General features: G+C 32.9%; 1 protein-coding gene across 10 annotated transcripts in view; it reads right to left on the reverse strand.

Moving 5' to 3' along the window:
• Diaph2 (diaphanous related formin 2) overlaps nucleotides 1-20756 on the reverse strand; it is an 831690-nt gene that overhangs the window by 416768 nt on the left and 394166 nt on the right. For all 10 annotated transcript variants that reach the window (XM_048797310.1, XM_048797302.1, XM_048797304.1 and 7 more), the window contains one exon: nucleotides 2555-2656. In XM_048797310.1, coding sequence (XP_048653267.1) covers nucleotides 2555-2656 — 102 coding nt within the window. The remainder of the gene's footprint in view (nucleotides 1-2554; nucleotides 2657-20756) is intronic.

Consider the following 20756-nt stretch of genomic DNA (forward strand, 5'->3'; position numbering starts at 1 on the left):
TAATTTAACTTTTTATGTTTTAGCATGATTTTTACTTTTATAGCTCAGTTGCGTACTTTTATTTTCTTTTGTTTGTTTCTTTGGTAGCAGTGGTTGAACCCAGGGATTCTTAACTACTGAGCCACATTTACAGCCCTTTTATGTATTTTATTTAGAGACAGGGTCTCACTGAGTTGCTTAGAGCCTGGCTAAGTTGCTGAGGCTGGCTTTGATCTCACTATCTTCCTGTCTCAGCCTCCAAAGCCTCTGGGATTAAAGGCATGAACCACCTTGCCCAGCCCACATACTTGTCTTTAATAATTGCCCTTTAATAATTGTCCTATAGTTCAATTCAATAAACATCATTTAGTTATGCAAGATACTGTTCTGAACACTGCAATGCATACATACATGCTTAAACGACTAAAGTATATAATTAATTAAAAAATATTTTCCTGGGGCTGGGGTTGTGGCTTGGTGGTAGAGCACTTGCCTAGCATGTGCGAGGCACTGTGTTCAATCCTCAGTACCACATAAGACTAAATAAAATAAATAAATATCTATCAACAACTAAAATTTTTTTAAAGAGAGAGAGAGAGAATTTTTTTTATTTTTTTTTATTTTTTTAGTTTTTGGTGGACGCAACATCTTTATTTTTAATTTTTTTTTAATGTGGTGCTGAGGATCGAACCCAGTGCCCCCCACATTCCAGGCAAGCGTGCTACCGCTTGAGCCACATTCCCAGCCCAAACAACTAAAAAAATTTTAAAAATATTTTCCTAACAATGCATTTACCTAAATTTTATTTGGCAAATTCTGTTTTATATGTTCTTAGGTAATTTACATAGTATAACTGCTTTGTAATTGCCTTGATATTTTCCTCCAGAGACATGTAACTAAGTATAGTGAGAGTAAATAAGAGGACTAGGTGAATTCATGTACACACAGACTGAGAATTATTTATGGTTATGTGCATAAACAAGAAATCTCTTCCATTTTCTATTTTGCCTTTAGTTCAGAAGGTATATTGCTTTTTATGTCCCAAACTTCATTTCCTGAGTGGTACCAAGGATATTCCTCTTGAAGGACTTGCTTGGCAAACTAATACATCTTCTAAGATAAACTGCATTCAAAGAAAAAAATGGCTTCAGAGAAATTGCTTAGTGTACCTACTGTAAAACTCATAACCATCATGACACAGTGGAAATCTCACATGGTGTATAGCCCTGCTTCAATTACAATATGAATCTGAGAAGCTCAGGTTTCAAGTGTGGCCTTTGGTTTAGAAAATTTTATTACTTAACATTGTGCTAAAATGCTGCAATTTAATAAATAATATTTAGCTGATTCAGTTGACTAATTTTCCTAACTCAAAAGTTAGTGAAATATATTCTTCAGGTAACTTTTTATGCTCTTGTTGATCTCAAATGCCTATGTCTGATTTTCTTTTAAGGGATTTGACAAAAAAAAAAAAAAACATTTAAATCAGTAGGGAATGACATGTATTAGAATTAAATTACTCTAAATATCGGCAGGCAGTTATTCCACATGTTCAAATGGAATATGCAGAGCCTCGTCTTTCATATATTGATTTTAAACAAGATATTGAAATTGCAAAGTTTCAAATATACAACTATTAAAAAACCTTATAAAATATTTTGGATGAAGCAACAGTATTTGACTATCAGGCCAAATGGCGATTTAAAAATGTTTACTATGCAGACAGAAAATGTTCAGGGAGTCTGAGAAAACCTAGCATTCATAATGGAACTGTTTCATTCACATGACAAACAAATTTGTATTGAATATCTAAGTAAAATATACCTTTTGAATTCCAATAAATGAAGTAAATCATGATGTCCTCTTCCCTACCTTTTTTGAAAAAAAATTGCCAACTATTTGAATAGCAGAATTGGGGAATACTTAAAATATATTAACTACATTCTATAGTACATATCTTATACATAGTCATCTTTGGAAGCACTTAATAGAAGGGGGAATAAAGAAAATTGATTAATTCCAATAGTATCAACCATATGAGGTATATTTGTAAGATATTGGTCTCACCTGAAACAGCATATTTAGAGCTTTCAATCAATTAATGACACTCTAGAAAATCTGAAAATACCCATGCTTTTTCTGACATAATATATACCATGGAAAAGTCTCTAGTATTTAGCTATTTATCCAGTTATTATCCTTGCATTGAAGACTAGGTTTGGGGGAGGCAAATTCTAACATGGAGATCTGAATGGAAGAAAAAATAGCCAATACAATATTGCATTTTGTATTTTACATATAGTAATACAACTTAATTTCAATTTAATTTAATAGAGAGGATCTCGTGAGATATCGTAAGGTATTTTGTGAATATAAAAATTAACTTGGTTACTTTTTAATACCATGAAAAATATTAGAGGTAAATAAGGATTTTTTCCTGACAGTCAATATTATATGTAATTATGTAGTTACAAAGTCAGAAAAAAAATCAACATCTGAAATATCTCTCTTTTCACTGTTTCTGACAAGTGTTACCTCCCAGTTGAGTTTTGAGGCCTTTCTACTCAATACATACCACAACTCCAAATTGCTCAGGCTCACAGAGGTCATCATATTCATTCTTAAGCTGTGCTAATTCACTGAGTACCTTCTGCTCAGGAAGATGTTTTACAAGGTTCTAAAAAGAAATGGAAGCAAAAAATTAATGTTTTATGATTAGGATCTTTAAGCATGCAGAAACAATTCTAAAAGTGATAAACTAGTAAATTTCTGGTTGCAGCTGTTATTGCATGGATACACACTCCCTTCCTATCTCCTACAGAATGTAACTTAAAAATAAACTAAATTAAGTATATACAATGTACAAATTTGATTGATTTCTATGCATTATAGTACATAAATGTCAAATAAAAAGTGTATGTAAGAATAAATGGCTTTCAAAAAATGACTAAGCTTCTGGGCCTTAAATACAGATCATACTTTTTAAACTCTGATTTCCTGTCATGATGATCTAAACTGGAAATTGCAAACATTATGTAGTATTAGCTTGTGTATAGTAATACTAAAAAACAAAATATCAACTCTACTATTCATTTCTCAAAATTTGGAACCACCTTCCATCTTATAAAGCACACTTGGCCTGTTCAAAAATTGCCTATTATTTAAAATATCTATGTTTAAGTACGTTAGGGATTCTTATTATAATGGAGAATCCAGCAAAAGTAATGAAATATGAGGCATACCCAAGTGTGAGGCCAGTTATAGAATGAGAGGATGTGTCCCTCCAAAATTCATATGTTGAAATCTATTCCTCAAGGTGCACTGGCCCATGCCTGCAATCCCAGCAGCTTGAGAGACTGAGGCAAGAGGATTAGTGATGCACTAAGCAACTTAGAGAGACTCTGTTTCTAAATAAAATATATAAAAGATCTGGGGATGGGGCTCAGTGGTTAAGTGCCTCTGGGTTTTATCTCCATAACAAATAAATAAATGAGGAAAGAAATAAGGAAAGGAAAGGAAAATAAAAAGAAAGAATAGGAAGGGAACGGAAAGCTAGCTTGTTCTCTTTCCACCATTTAGGATACAATGACAACTAAGGAGTCTTCAATCCAGAAGATGGCCCTCTCCAGAACCCAACAATGATGGCACCCTGAACTTGGATTTCTAAGCTTCCAAAATAATGAGAAATAAATTTTGTTGTTTATAAGTCTATAATACTATGTTTGTTTTGTTTGTTTGTTTTTGGGGTGCTGGGGATTGAACCTAGGGCCTTGTACATGCAAGGCAAGCACTCTATGAACTGAGCTATATCCCTAGCCCTATAATACTATGTTATAAAAACCTGAACTATGCTTAATAATGCCAGAAAGAATCAACATTAATAAAGTCATCTCCACTCAGGCTATATTTAAATATAGTACTGTGTTTTGTTGTTGTTGTTTGTTGCTTGCAGTGCTAGAGATTGAACCCAGGTCTCATTCATGCTAGGCAAGTATTCTGCCACTAATCCACATCCTCAACCCTATGGTACAGTTGTAATCATTACATTGTCTTGCAGTGAATATTTGTGGGGCTTGTATGGAATTTTCATGGACATATGAAAAAGAAGAAGCTCTCCAAGTAAAACAAGTATTTGGTAGAATAGATTAAATATGATCTATTTACTGGTATAAAAGGGAGTCATTTTACATAAAAAGATACAAAAAGGCCAAAAAAAAAAAGAATAGAAAAAAAGATATTCATGTAAATTACAACCAAAAGAACTGAGGTTCCTACATTTTTGACACAAGATAGACTTTAAAAAAAAAAAGAAAATATAATGAGAGGCAAAGAAGGACATTACATATGGATAAAAAGGTTACTCCATCAAGAAAGTATGATGATTATAAGCCCATGCCCACCTAAGACTAGAGCTCCAAAATTGAAATAAAAATTGACAGACTGGATGGAAGAATTATAGCATTCTAAAATAATACAAAGAGAATTAAATACCCTACTTTCAACAGTGGATAGACTAACTAGAAAACAAAGTAATAAGGAGAGAGAAATTACATTACACTACACTACAAACCAATTAGAACAAACAGACATATACGAAACACTTCAACCAATAACAGTAGAATGTATATTGTTCTCAAGCACACATAAGAACATTCCTCAGGAAAAATCATATGTCAGGCCTCAAAGCAAGTACTAACAAATTTTAAAAAGACTAAAATTAAACAAAAGTATCTTTTGTGATCAAAATGGGAAGAACATAAAAAGAAATAACAAAAGAAAGTTGAAATTTTCTAATTATGCAGAAATTTATCAACACATTCTTAAACAACCAATGGGGCCAAAAAATCAGTACAATAGAAATCACAAAATCCTTTGAGATGAATGGAAAAAAAAGAACAACATTCCAAGCCTTATGAAATACAGTAAAAGTCATACTAAGAGGAAAAAATTACACTAGTAAATACTTAAATTAAGGAAGAAAAATCTTAAATCAATAAATTAACTTACATATTACATAACTAGAAAAGGAAAAACTAAATCTAAATCTAATAACAGGAAGAAAATAACAAAAATAACAAAAATATCATACACCCCTGCAAGTGTGCTTTTTCTTCTCCCCATTTATTTTTCCCTTCTTCAACTCAACTGGTTTTCCATTAATCTCTGAGCCTGTAATGGTACCCATTATCTAACTAATGATACTCAAATTTTAAAATATTGTGCTTTTTGATTTAAAAGAGATACAGATATGGATAGAACGACAATATACATGTGTTAAAATGAAATCAAGAACATACATTATTTGTTTCATTAGTATGATTTTTGTCAAATAGAATGAAAATGTAAATAATTGCTAAAATATTATTTTCATTTTACTAGAATATTTGATGCATGAAAATTATTCAATTTTTAAAAATATTACTGTTAGTGGGATTTTGTACAGTATGTTATTATTAAAAAACAAAGACTGGTAACTTGAATAATTTTTACTATAGTGAAACTAAATTAGAAAGATTAAGAACATTATTATAATTATGAAATAATTCAATTCTCTATTTTGAAAACTTTCCTTCTCAATTGTAGGTTTAACTGTGCAAATAAGCAATACAGAATGAATTTAGCCTAAAACAGAATTTTAGCACAGAATGTGATTTTTTTGTTGTTGTTATTTTATTTCACTTATTGCTATAGATAACCTGTTAAATCATCTTCCGAATGCAGGCTCTGCAGTAGGAGGTGACATATCTTTTCTTCTCTGTTCAGCTATATGAAATATTTAACACTTTCATTGGGCCTGGGTATATTCTGACTCTGGATAATAGTTTATTTGAAAGGCATAGACTTTTAGAACGTCCATTGCTTAGTATTTTCTATTTGAAAATGACAATTAGAATCAAATTCACTATCAAATTTATAAATTTATCACAGATTCAGATTACTATTACAGAACATAATGCTTCAATGAGTCAGCTTCTATATTGTTCCATGTTGCAAGTGATCATCATAGCCAATGCTTAATGATACCTCATTTTTTTACATTACTTTGAAGACAAAAATGTAGTATAAAACTCGACAATATTTCATGCCTATAAATAATGAATAGAAGAGGATAAAGATAAGAAGATACAGAGGAAAGAGAGATATAGCAGTATTCATTTGCCTCCACTCTCTTTCACCTACTCATCAAAAGTATATCAAGAGAAGAAAATGGAAAAAATGTAGTAGTGTAAGGCACAGCATGAGACTGATGTGTACAATCCTAGGAATCAGTCTGAAGTGTATTTGTGTGGTGAACTAAGGGGCCTCCTGGGAGAAAAATCTAAAGGAAGGGAAGCCAGTGGCAAGCAGAGTGCACCAAGAAGGCCTTCAATTTGCAAAGAGTTGAGGTGATTCTGAGTGCAACATATTTTTTTTCTAAATGTGTCTCCAGACCCAGCCTACTGACTCCCAAAATGGTAAAACTTCTGAGTGCTGTGGAAAAGAGAACTGTATAAAGAACACTACTTTGGTACCAATTTAATCAAGTACATTAAAAAAAGGAGAGGGGCTAAACTGTAGATCACTGGTAGATTATTTGCCTCATTGGTATAAGGCCTGGGCTTCATCCCCAGCACAGAAAAAAAAGAGAGAGAAAGAGAAGACGACAGATATATTTCCATACTTTCCCCCCCAAAACAGCCTTTTCATTTAGAAGGCTTCATAGTTGTGCCCCATGAGAAATTCTTTCCCTCTCCCCACACACAGTTGTCCCTAGGGGATGGGTCAAAACAGGAAACCAGAAGAATCACCTGAAGCTGCTACGTGGAAGCTGAAAAAAATTATATGGAGAATGTACAAGCTATTCCCTGAAGTCCCTACAGACATATAGTGTATTGGCTTTTGAAAAGAGTTAGGGTCCTGAAGTAGCAGTTAGGAGCAAGAGCAAGAACAGTGTAGGTAAACTGGTGTGAATCAGTTAGTGTTGTAAAATTCATATTATCTAAGTACTCTGTATTTTAAAAAATAAAAATAGCTTTTGAATTTCACGTTTAATTGACATTACAACTACTTCTGATCTCAAAATAAATTGCAAAGGTGAGTTGATAGTTCAGACACCCTGAATACCTGCTGTAAGTGAAAAGCTATTCATAGTAGCAGAAGCTAGATATTATAAATTTTTAAATATAACAGATTCTGAAAAACTTCAAGTTGATAGGCAAATATCCTGTAAAATTTCAAGGCATAAGCCCTTCCATTTCTCCCTCCTCCTGCTCACTTGCAAAGCATCTTCCTCCCCGCCCCCCCCCAAAAAAAAAAAAAAAAAAAAAAACTTCAGAATTGTGTTTAAAAGATCAATTCTCGGTCAGTATGAAAGTTTCATTCTAGAAAATGTCAATGAGTTGAAGTTCACGAAGAAAACAACAAAGGAGAAAACGGTAACTATGTCACCATATGAGCAGATTTTTCTTCATCTTTTATGCATGACAAATTCACTTTCTGATGACTGTCAGTTTTATCTGAAGGAAATTCTCCTTACAGACCATAGGCTTTTAACTACTTTTTACATTTCTGCTATTACTCTATAATGCTTCCAAAACTTTATTTCCTTTAAATGTTAATTGCACACTTAAAGGTTAGTTAAGTAAAAGTACTGAACCATAATGCCCTTTCCTTCTTGCCAAAACATAACCTTTCTCTTTTGTCTTATATATCATTAAGTCACTTTAGTAGTAGGATAGTATAGTTAGGTTCACTCTGATTAAGTCTATAATTTTCCACGTAAATGGAATGGAACGAATTTTTCTTTTTAAAAAATATCAGTACATTATTTTAGATAGATCAGTATTGTCTTAACTTATATTGATAAATATTTTTTCTTAATCCAGGTAACAAATGTTTCCCCAAAGTCTTCTAAATCTCTCTATATTAACACACTTCTCTCCCATTTTTCTTGATCAGAAAACTCAATTCCTTAACTATTATAATTTATGATGTCATGTGTTCCAAGAATTTCTTATAATATATGGCTAAATATGAGCATATGTACATGTGCATTTAATGTTACTGAATTCTATTCATGTGTTCTCCTCTTCATTTAAGTTAAATATTAAACACTTTGATGTCAGAGCTTGGTTCTAAGCTAAGTTTTTGTTTTATCCATCCATTCAATTGATATATACTGGGTGTCTATTATGTGATTTTTCACCACATTAGCCACTAGAAATTCTGCTCTCAGTAAGATCACAGGTCCAAAAAGACCATGTATGTCCTGTTTACACTGTGAAAACACAATCAACATACCAGAGACAGTACTATATATTCCATTTACTCTAAATGATATTGCCCTTCAAGTGGTGATGGTAAAATTATCCCATTCGATCCAAAATTCCTAATAGTTCTGTCATTCCTAAAGTCTAAGAGTCAACATATTAAAGTATATTAAAATGCTTATTAACTGGCTTAAGGCATTCAGAGGAGGTTTTTCTAATCCTCTCCTTGGAACCACTACTTCCAAAAATCATTACTTGATAATGTCCCAGTTAGGAAAAGTTTTCTTAAATGATTTGAAATTCTGAGACCAAACATTCAGATTATACTCAAGTCCCCTGCTCCCTCAGAATCAATATCATCTCAGTGTCAATGAGACTAAATAAACATCACTAGCCCTGACCACTTTTAACCATTATCAAGTTCCATGTTTCTAATTGACATTCTCACCCAGATGTTCCACCATCAACTCAAATGAAATCCATCTAAAGGAGGATTATTTCTTCCTGTGATACCACATTCCCACTCCTTACAGCTCCTCCAAATGGTTGCATTCTTCCAGTAGAACTGACCTCCTCTCTGTCTTCTAAGATTTTTAACCAGCAATTACTTTTCTGGCACAAATTCTGATAATTCATCCCAGAAAAACCTCTTTCAGGTTCAACCATTCCTTTACATTCCACAGCCAAAAATCTGGAATTCCCACATGGTATCTAAACATTTCCTAAATTAAGTTCAATTAAATTCTTCAAAGTGTTCTAGCTCTATTATAGATGACAGATACACAACTCCTAAATTTTAAAAGGAAAAAAAGTTTAACTGTGTTGTATATAAAAATTCAACTCTTGCTATGTCATGATCCCCTTGGCAGCAGAAACATGTTGCTTTCCAAAATAACTTAAGCAATTTTCAATTAATCAAAAGGTAAGTAAAAGAAGTATTCATGAATCCTAATTTTCTTGTTATTTTTGTCTATGTCACAGTTTGTACTCTAAAATAAAAATTATAAACCATAATATATTTAAAAGGTGATTTAAGTATTGAATAAATAACATATAGAATAACTCATTAGGATGACTAAAAGGCATAGGAGGTGTGGACAATCATGTTTAAATAAAACATATTCTTCCTATGTATAATGCAGATGGCATTCATGTTATTGATATTCTTTTATAAATTAAGTACATTTCATTTACTTTAAATTACCATATTTCAAATGAAACATAATGTATATTTTCATTATAACTGGTCAAATTGATAAGCTCAGATACACAATAGATTTTCAATAGACAAAATAGGATGACAGGTGTACAATATTCAGTTCATGCAGCATTCTACTTTCATTAGCTACACCTTATCATGGACAGGGAAAACTACCACAAAGCAACACAAGGATTCATTACAATAAAGCATTACATTTTGTTGCTTCTAAAGCTGACACCTACCCCAATGGTCAAGATTTCTATCTAGGGCAACTGTAGAATGTGAAGGTAATTAACAGATGTATGTCCTGAAATAAGAATGGTGCAATGTACTCTCTGTAGCGTACCCAGAAGGACAATTTGAAAATTTCACTAAGGTATACTCTATCATTTCATGTTTAGATGTCAACGTTTATTCTTCATGATTTTGGTTTGAGCATGTGAAACTACATAATTCTATTCAGACTATGAAAATTAGCACATTACCAGAATGACCACAGTGAAATGAAACATGGTACATTGGAAAGCTGTCACTTTTATGTAGGTCATAAGACAAAAATATTTCTCTGTCAGGGAAAACAAATCACCCAAACCTGAGCTGTGTCCACATTTGAATCATTATAAAATCAAGGGAGTATTTTCAATTAAATCAAAAGATTTTTAATAAAACCACCAAACATGACAACTGACTGTTTTTGAAGTATTTATTTTCCTACTTTCCATTAGATACTACTTATAGATGCCTGCATCAAAAACAAAAGTATTCAGTAATCCCTTCAATTAAATAAATATGAATCAAAATGAAGCATCCAAAATATCCTGAACATTTTGACAAACCAGATATGTATATCTAGCTGACACTTTTTTAAAAATATTTTATTTTTTATTTGTAGTTGGACACAATACCTTTATTTTATTTATTTATTTTTATATGGTGCTGAGGATTGAACCCAGGGCCTCAAATGTGCTAGGTGAGCACTCTACCGCTGAGCCACAACCCCAGCCCTTTTTTTTCTTTTAAACTAAGCAGAAACAACATTTGACAAGTGTAGAACTTAAGCTACACTTACCTGAACAGAGTGGTACTTTAAACAGTACATAATATGTCTCCTAATTTCCAAATTAAAATGTCATAGAGATACACTGAAAAAGACTTCTGCTTATAGCAACATAGCTGAGGAGTTACCAAGGAACCATCAATTTGCAGAACACCTAAAATACTAGATAAAAAGTCTTTAAAAATATCTTTAGATGCAAAGCTAAACTGGCTAGAAATTAAGAAAACATTCTCATTACCAAACTTCACAACTCTCAAAGGGAAAAAAAAGAAAGCACAGAGACATAACCAAACACTGAAGGCCAAGACTGCACTAGAAACATCTAACAATCTCCAATGGTTTAGCAATTTTATCTCTAATGGGGCTCAAACAGAGGATAGTACACAAAGCCTAAACCTTTCATAAGATGAGAGGGTAAATAAAGATCCTTACCTACTAGAACCCTAAAAGTAATATCTCAAGGGAAGGGTATACCTAGGAGGAAAAAAGAAAAAACAAAGCCTATTTGCAGAGGAAAAGACTAAAGAATCTTATTTGTCTTTGCTTTGAGTCTGGGATTGATGGTAAGGATATTCTTTACCAAAAACTTGTATCTACAACATAGCCCCCATGCATATTTTGGCCCAGAATATAAACTACTGAGTTGTCAAAAAGTAAGCTGAGAATTTAAACTTAAGGTTTTGGTAGTACCTCTAGAAACCTGGCAATAATTTACACAAATGTCTAAGAATGAAAGTACCTTAAATTCCAGGTTCAAAGTTTTTTTTTTCACAGATAAAGATTTAGTTTTCAAACCAAAAATGTAGATAACACAGGAAGAAGCAAAAAACATTAGTAAGCGTCAGCAAAAATAAATACCACAATAAAATCTATAAAAACATAAGATATAACATTAGAAAAACAAAGAATCTCTAGATATAAAAATTACAATAAATAATACTAGAACTTCTTTATATGGGATTAATTACAAGATTTGGGAAAAGACTTTGTGAACTGGAATATAAGCCTGAAAAATACTGTACTGGAGTACACTATACACAGATAAAATATGAAAGATAATTAAAAAAAATAATGACAACATTTAAAATAAACTCTAATATTAGAGCTACAGAAAGCAAAAACAGTAGGAGAAAAACAATATTCTAAATGATAATACCAGAAAATTTTTTAGAACTAAAGGAACAGAGCAATTTTTAAATTCAGGAACTCATAGACTCAGGATAAACAAATGATAAATAAAAGAAATCCATAAAGAAACAGAAACATCACAATGAAACTAGAACACCAAAGGCAAATCAAGTACTCTGACAGCACTGTTATTGTTGTCATTGGAACTTGACAAGCTGATTCTAAAATTTAATTCTAAAATTTATGTGGCTGGTTGGAGAGCGAGTACCAGTCACAACAACCCTGAAAAATAACTACAATAGGGGCTGACTTGCCCTATCACGTATCAAATCACATTATGACAATTAAAAAAAAAAACATGACATTGGTATAGGTATAGACAAATGGGCCAATGGATCCAAATTAAAAACTTCAGAAACGGAGTCATGAATACCTGGATACTGTTAATATTAGAAAAATTAGGGGAAATATGATTATTTCACAAAAAATGGTCATTCATACATTATAAATTGAAATTGGATATGCTTCTCACAGCATACACAAAAATATATTACAGATGGATTAATGACCTAAAGAAAAAAGACAATTTCTTTAAAACATTTAGAAGACAATTTAAGAGCAATACCTTTCTGGCTATGCCTAAGAAAGGAATTTCTTAAATCAGATATGAAAACACAAAGAGAAAAAGCTGATGAATTAGTGGGCTGAGGCTGTATCTAAGTGTTAGAATGCTTGCCTGGCATATGTGAGACACTGGGTTCGATTCTTAGCACCACATATAAATAAATAAAATAAAGGTCCATCAACAACTAAAACAACAACAACAAAAAAAACTTTTAAAAAGCTGATGAATTAGACTACATTAAAATTAGCATATTATCTTTGCAGGAAAGAAACTGTAAATAAATTAAAAAGATGGGAAATACTTCTAATACATAATCAATAACTTACTATTATGCATACATCAATAACATTTGCAAATCAACATGAAAAGATAAGCAATATGAGAAAAAAATGAAAAAAAAAATCAAAGCAAGCATTTACAGAAGAGAAAACACACATGGCTCACAAGTGGCCCCAAAATGTCCTCAACTGTGCTCAAACTGAGTAGTAACCAAGAAAACACTTATTGAACACACAAATGAAATTATTCTTTCAGATATAATGCAGACTGGCAAAAATATAAAATTCTAGAGTATCAAGTGTCTCCAAGGATGTATATCATTGGTTTTTATCACAATCTTCAGATAAAAAATAGCTTGGGAAGCTTAAAAAAATGGTGCCAGAATCCCATTCCAAGAAATGGTGATTTAATTGATCTGGGGGTGATCAAGGCAAATATATTTTCCTCAAGTTCCATAAATAATACTAGCATACAGCCAGATTTGATAATTACTAATTTATAGTGATGAGAATTCTAATGTAGTAACAACAGGATAAATTGTACAGCAATTTCAGAAAATAATTTGACATTATTCAGTAATGCCAAAGATATATAGTACTCTACAGCAATTCTGAGACACTAGATCCTGTTTCAATTTGTGTCTCACAGAGTCAAAGGAACAGATAAATACAGGCTTCTGGGCCCTACCCCCAAAATTTGAATCAGTATGTCTGGGTTTGGGTGGAGATTTTATATTTCTAACATGTTCCCAGGTGATGCTGAGGCTGCTGGTCTAGCTATCACACTTTGAGAACCACTGATAGAGAGGAGTTTGTCAGCATTTCTACCAAGATCATGCATACAGACTTCATGGCAACATTATTTATACTAGCAGTATTACTTACAATAATGATAACAATAACAACAATAGCAATAAAACTCAAACTTCAGAACAATTTGCATGTTCACTAATGTATCCTATCACAAGTGGCCCGAATTATCATTATTATTATTATTATTATTTTTTTTTAATTTATTTTTTTATATTTGTCTTTTATCCAAAGGCAAATAAATCAAAGAATATATATAAACATAATGGAAAACTATATAACAACCACTAACAGGTTTCACACATCAAAATGGTAGAAAAAAACTCAAAAATATGAAAAAAATTAGTTTTGAATACATGTTGAGAGCCACAGCCGAAGGGGCCCCAGCAAACTTCCAGCTGCCAGCAAACTTCCAGCTGCCGGCTGATGATTGGCTCACAGCGGCCCCAGCAACATCTAGCTGATTGGCTCCTCTGCGGTGATGCTCATTGGGCTGTTTCCCTGCCCTTTCAGACCACGGAGCTGCTCATTGGGGGACTTTTTTGGCTCCGCCCACGTGACCCAGCCAATCGGCCTCAAGAGCAGGAAGATTGTGGGAGGTGGAGAGAAGCTTGTGTGGGAGAGAGAGGCTTGTGGAAAGCTGGTGGTGGCAGTTGAGGCTCTGAGGGTTTTTCCTGAGAGGCTGTTTTGTTTGGCGTGTGTGGTTCTAAAAATAAAGTTAGTTTCTTTTGACAAGTGGCTCCTGATTGTGCCCAGCCAGACTGCGGCATTTGGTGGGCCACACGGGGAGCGACTGAGGGTAAGTGAACTGCTCGCCCCTGAGGGCAGGGCNACCCCCCCCGCTGGTACAAAGACCTCTCCACAGGTGTGGCTGTATATTGGACCGGTAGTCAATGACGGGTAAGATCCAATTGCAATGGTACCAACCTAACAGGTAAGGACCATATGTACTATTGGACAACCTAAGGCAGGCAAGGTCCCTAAGCCACATGCTTGTTGTTTAAACAGAGAGGGGGAGATGTTGAGAGCCACAGCCGAAGGGGCCCCAGCAAACTTCCAGCTGCTGGAAGTTTGAAAACTATATAACAACCACTAACAGGTTTCACACATCAAAATGGTAGTAAAAAACTCAAAAATATGAAAAAAATTAGTTTTGAATACATATGCAGTATTATTCCATTTATAGAAAGTTTTAAACATGGAAAAATGTAAATATATATGCAAATACATATATATGTAAATACATGCATGTATAAGAAAATTATAAAGAAAAGAATAAAGATGAGGAGCAGAAGATTCAGAATAGTGGATTCTTCTTCGGACAGAGTATAAACAATGGGCTTCACAGGTTTTGATATAGATGTTTAGATTTTATTAATGCTATGCAATGAATTACAGGCATATAGCTTAAAGTTATAGAAGTGTCCCAAATGACCCTGTAGTAAAACTTAGTTGAACTTTCTATTCTCAAAAATATTCTAACACTTTAGGAAAGTCCACATTGTTTCCTTAAAATTTTATAGTTTGGGCCTTAGCTTTCTATTCATCTGATCCAACTCAATATAATTTTCTGTTGACAAGGGAGTCCGGAACATTTTTTTGTCGTCTATCATCTAGATAATGACCCTTCACATTTGCAAGGTATATCCTCGCTCCTCAGTTTCCTTTACCTATGAAGATTAAATTATAATCCCCAAGACTTAAACTCACTTAAATTTAAGCCAGCATTTTTTTTGGGGGGGGAGGAAAAATAATTACGGGCTGAGGTTGTGGCTCAGTGGTAGAGCATTTGTCTAGCATGTATGAGGCACTGGGTTCGATTCTCAGTACTACATATAAATAAATGAATAAAATAAAGGTCTATTAACAAGTTAAATATATTTAAAAAATAATAATTATTGTTTTTTGTGAACCCTTTCTAAATATCTCATATATTTTCACAAGGAGAATTGTCAACTGAGTTTTAAAATAGTGAGGTAAGACACATCGGATGATCTTGAACAAGTCTTAGTCCTAGGAATTCATTTGTAACATGAACTGAGGGGAGCTAGTCAAACAGAAATTGAAAAAAAATTCTACAATAAATTACAAACCTAGTTTTGCTTGAAATATTTCCCTCTAAAAGCAGTGTTCAAATTATCTATGAAAATAACCCATAAAAGTGTATTTGGCCTGGGGCACTGAGTTTCTAACAGATATAATACCAATAACAGTCTTCACCGTAATCCTCAAAAATTGATTGTTTGCCCAACTGGAAATATGTGTTCATGTTTATTTATAAACATTCACCAAGCTCACTGTACCAACACTACCATCAAATGCAAAGGAACAGGGATTATATGCAGAGAGGATTTGGAATATATATGCCAATGCTGAATTCCACAAAAGAAATGATTATTAATTAACAAAGAAAAGTCAGTGTACCAATATAGGGTGACCAAATATATTTCTTTTTCCATGATTGATTTTGTTTGGTTAAGAAAGTTAATCATAGGGCTGGGGCTGTAGCTCAGTGGCAGAGCACTTGCTTAGCATGTGTGAAGCACATAAAAATAAAGGAATTCTGTCCATCTACAATTACAAAAAAAAAAAAAAAAACTAAAAAAAAAAATAAAGTTAATCATTTTGTGAAATCCCGGTTTTATTTTATATATAGTCCGACTCCAACTAGTCACTCCTATGGGATGGCTCAATCAGTCATCAACTAGTCATTCATCCTCTGAAAGCCTATCCTCTTGATTACACCTGACCTGTTGGGCCTTCTGAGGAGACCTGAGCATAAGTCCATATGTTCAGTATCTAAAGAAATGCCTGGTAAACATCCACATATTGACCTTTAAGTACATACAACCCTTACCTAGACCTGTCACTTTTCCTATGCAAAGAGGAAGTATACATTCACATTATATGCATCTGTTTGGTACCTGTTCCTCACAGAATTTCAAATGTTCTGCATGGATTTAGGGCAGTCAATAACATAATGATGCTCATCATCAACAGAAAATCTCTTCATCTCAAAGTAGCCATGATTTTGTTTTTAGAATGATATACAATATATAACTTATAAAAATTGAACCTCATCGCTATTCTCATTGGATCTAATATGCTAAACATATTATTCACAGTAACTTAGATAAATAGAGACCACAGATATTCCGTTGGCTAAATCACATCAAGAAGCTGAGTCTCAGGGAGTGGGGATAATGACATAGGAGACTCAAGAAAGGAAGGCCTTTATTTGGGAAAAGTTTGAAACAAGAATATGAATTTGAGGATACTCTTTCAAGTGATAACTGAATGTTCAAGTAGACAGTTAATATTATCTTTAGATAAATGGTTAGAAAACATGAGGAGTTAGGGCTAAATATATATCAAAGAGACTCACCAATACTTGCATTTGTTTAGCATTTTACAGCTTGCAAAGGTTTTAACATATGCATTTACTTAATTTTCCTAATAACCCAATTTGTAAGACTATATTTTGGCTCCATCTATGCTAAAACGTTTAAGACTAAAAGAATAAAATTTGACATGACCAAAGTCATATAGGGAATAAGTGAATGAAACACAATTTTTTGACCACTACACTGAAAATGGTATTTTAAGTATAAACCAATGAAGAATAGAAAATCCAAGGAGACAATATGGCAATTAGTCTTAGTACTCAAGGTGGAGAAGCAAACATATTATATGCTTTTCCTGAGAAATAATTAATTTCTCAACTTTACAGAGCTACATATACTGAAGAAAAATTATAAAGTGAAAACCCAAATATTTACTCTTAATTTTTGCACAAAACTGAAAGATTGTATTACAATGAATAATTCTGTCATCTTGAATCCTTCAAATGGGACAAAATAAACAATGGACTTATTAAGTAGTTGAACTACACTTTCATTTTATTAAAATGTTATTATTAATATAGATAGGATCCAGTGCATCTTACATGGCATTAAGTAAAATTAAGTCTTTATTTCTTGGTACCTCCTGTGTGTGTGTGTGTGTGTGTGTGTGTGTGTATCACATACTTCACAACACAAACAATAATGTCAATGAATTCATGTCTTCTAATGTAAAAGACTATTTTTTTTTTCTGCTGTACTGGGGCATTCAACACAGGGAGCCTCATACGTGCTAAGAAAATACTCTACAACTGAGTTACATCTCCAGTCCTGGAAGAAGACATTTTGGGGGGTGTATAGTGCTGGGGATTGAACCCTGGACCTTGTAAGCACAAGGCAAGCATACAGTTGAGCTGTATCCCCAGTCTACTGGAAGAAGAAATTTTAAAGGATAATTTAATTCCTACTCCAGTTTCCAATGATAGACACTGCATGAGCTGATTAACTGCATTTTGTGGCTACTTTATTAAAATATATATTTTTTTAGTTGTAGTAGGACACAATACATTTATTTGTTTGTTTTTATGTGTTGCTGAGGCTCAACCCAGTGCCTCACATGTGCTAGGCCAGCACTCTATCACTGAGCCACAACCCCAGCCCTGTGGCTACATTTTACTCCTTTCCTACAGTTAGTTCAACTCACTCACCCACCTGCATACCACAGAAGTAAAAACATTGGTTAGTCAACCAAACAAAGGGGTTTAGAAAAAAAACAATCAACTGCGCACTGAGCTGTGATCCAAGACTCGCTGTGTGATATTATTTGAATGACTTAAATGACATGTTTAAAAATAAATACATTTTAAAATATTATTTTTAGTTGTAGATGGACACAATACCTTTATTTTATTTTTATGTGGTACTGAGGATCGAACCAGTGCCTTCCACATGTGAGGCGAGCCCGCCACCACTGATCTACAGCCCCAGCCCACCAATAAATTCTTTTTAAAATAGCATAAAGTAAAGAGTTCAACAAAATTAAGCTATAAATATAAAACAAAAAACACCTACTATGTGATGAAGGGAAATGAGCCAATTCACAAGTAATATGGTTATCTGTATTCACAGCTGAAAAATAACATGGCCTGTAATTTAAAGCAATGTCGACAAGAGGTATTTGAAGCTGCATGAGAATGCATTCTGTCAGAATCAGAACTAAACATAAGAACTTTATATTTCTGGGAAATTGATGTTTTAAACGCATGATATGGCTTCTTGTTTTATTTTGGCCCATACTAATCAAATGTTCAAAACTTCTGTCAATGAAATTTGTAATGAATATAGAAAATAGAAGCAGATGACCAAAAGATTATTAAATTCTAAAACCTTACTATCTTTCATATTTAAAAGCAATTTTAGGACAATGGTTTACAACTGGAAACATTGTTTGCCCCCCAGGGGATATCTTTCAAAGTCCATTGGCATTTTGGGTTGTCACAATTGGTGATGAGGATTGCTACTGGTATCTAGAGGGTAATGCCCAAGGAAATTGCTAAATGTCTTAGAATTAACAAGACATCACTCTGCAAAAAACGAAAAAGGGGTGGGGGCTAAAATATCATACTGCCTGTGTTCAAAAAATGTGCCTTAAGTGTAAGATTTTAACACCCACCAAACTTTTTTTCAATATATTGATTATACAATATTAGACATACAAAAATATATACCATAAGACAGTGAATACTGAGCTTAAAAAATGGAGTTAATCTTTCTTGGGTATTCCTTCCTGTCTCTATAAAATACATTTAAAGAGATTAATTAAGGTAATATTATGGTTAATCTATATTACATCATGATAAACTATACAATACCATGATAATTATCCTATATTACATTAAATTATACTGCAAACATGTTTCTTTAGTAGTTTCAATGACTACATACATTTCTACTTTACATTGAAATATAGAATTATAATAAAAACTTGCAAAGCACATATAGTATGTAATGATTCATTCCTTGAGTATTAAAAGGTTTTGATTACTTCCTTAATACATAATATAAAGTGGGTTTATACATATAATTAATTATGAAGTGTTACAATTCATTAAATTTATGACTACCCGATAATCGTTGGATTTGAGGCAAATTTATACACTATAAAAATGAACTTTGGCTGAGCCAATGAACTACTTTATACTTTAATAAAATGGTGTCAGAATGGTAAAAAATGAATATGAATCCAGTAAGAAAACAAAGTATTATTGTCCTCCACCTTGTTCCATGAATTCTATTGAGGCTACTGGAGAGTGCACTCTGCCCCTAGGTTCTCTTAGATTGAGAGATTACTGCTTTTCATCTAGAAGTAGCCTTGAAGCCTCAAATTAGAGTAGTGGTTATGGCATAACATTAATACCCATTTCCCAGTTCATGGTTATGAAAGTACATCTAAAAAAACCAACAATAAACAAACAAACAACAACAACAAAAAAAAACCCTACAGTGTCCAAATTCTACAATTGCAAAGGAACTGCTGCTGTAGGCTGATCATGATCTCAGTCCAATAAACCCAATAGATCTACAGTATGAAAGAAACAGAATTTTAATGAAGCTTAACTATGGCTTAAAGTGTATAAGACAAGAAAAATATGATCTTTGAGGCCACATGTGGCTTGACTATTAATAAGAAATACACACACACATTTATAGGCTCAATTTTTTGCACCTTAAGAATATTTCTTACAAATTAGTATGATTTAAAAAAAGAATTACTAAAAATTACAATTTATTTTCTTTATAAACAATAAAACAACCAGTGTTGGTGAAAAATGAAATACTGGTATTAATCAACAATGGACATGAGAAAATGAAAATAAGGAGCTAAAACATTTGTTTGGAATAGGTGTGATTTTAAAAATAGACTGAAAGTAGTAAATTAGGGTCAAACAGGACTTCAGTCAAGAAAGATATTTCTTGTATTTTAAAAAATTATTCAACTAACCAATTAAAACAAAAAGATGGAAAAAGAATGACAGTTCATGGATAAAAGTAATACCAGTATTTTCAAATTGTAATAGCCTGCCAAAAATAATTATTCACTCCACTATGACGAGAAATAAGAAAGAAATGTTTTATGATTGTTACTGTCATCGCTAACATTTCATTTTCCCTAAAGAATTATGAAAATGGACATAGTGAATACCAGTTGTTATTTAAGAGAAAAATGTTTCAAATTCTACAATACTAATGCTATTATAGTCCTAACTGATATACTTGTAGTCTTCTAAAGACATCAACCCTTATAAAGCACACAAACACATGCAGACTCACAAGCCTGCATAAAATACAGATGGTCGATAGCCACGTAAATAGATCAATGATTACAAAGATGGATTGAGGAGACAAAAACGAGCTCTACTATTACACATGCATGAACTTCCTGACTATAAGAATAATTATTCTCTAGAACTGGTTAATTGAGGGAAGTGACGAATCTATTTTTGCCACCAGAATCAATAGATACCCATCTATCTTTGATGACTTAGGTGTGGCATTGCTTGGAGTCCAGGCGATGGATTACATGACCT

The sequence above is a fragment of the Marmota marmota genome, unplaced genomic scaffold, assembly GCF_001458135.2.
Source record: "Marmota marmota marmota unplaced genomic scaffold, marMar, whole genome shotgun sequence".
Taxonomy (NCBI): Eukaryota; Metazoa; Chordata; class Mammalia; order Rodentia; family Sciuridae; genus Marmota; species Marmota marmota.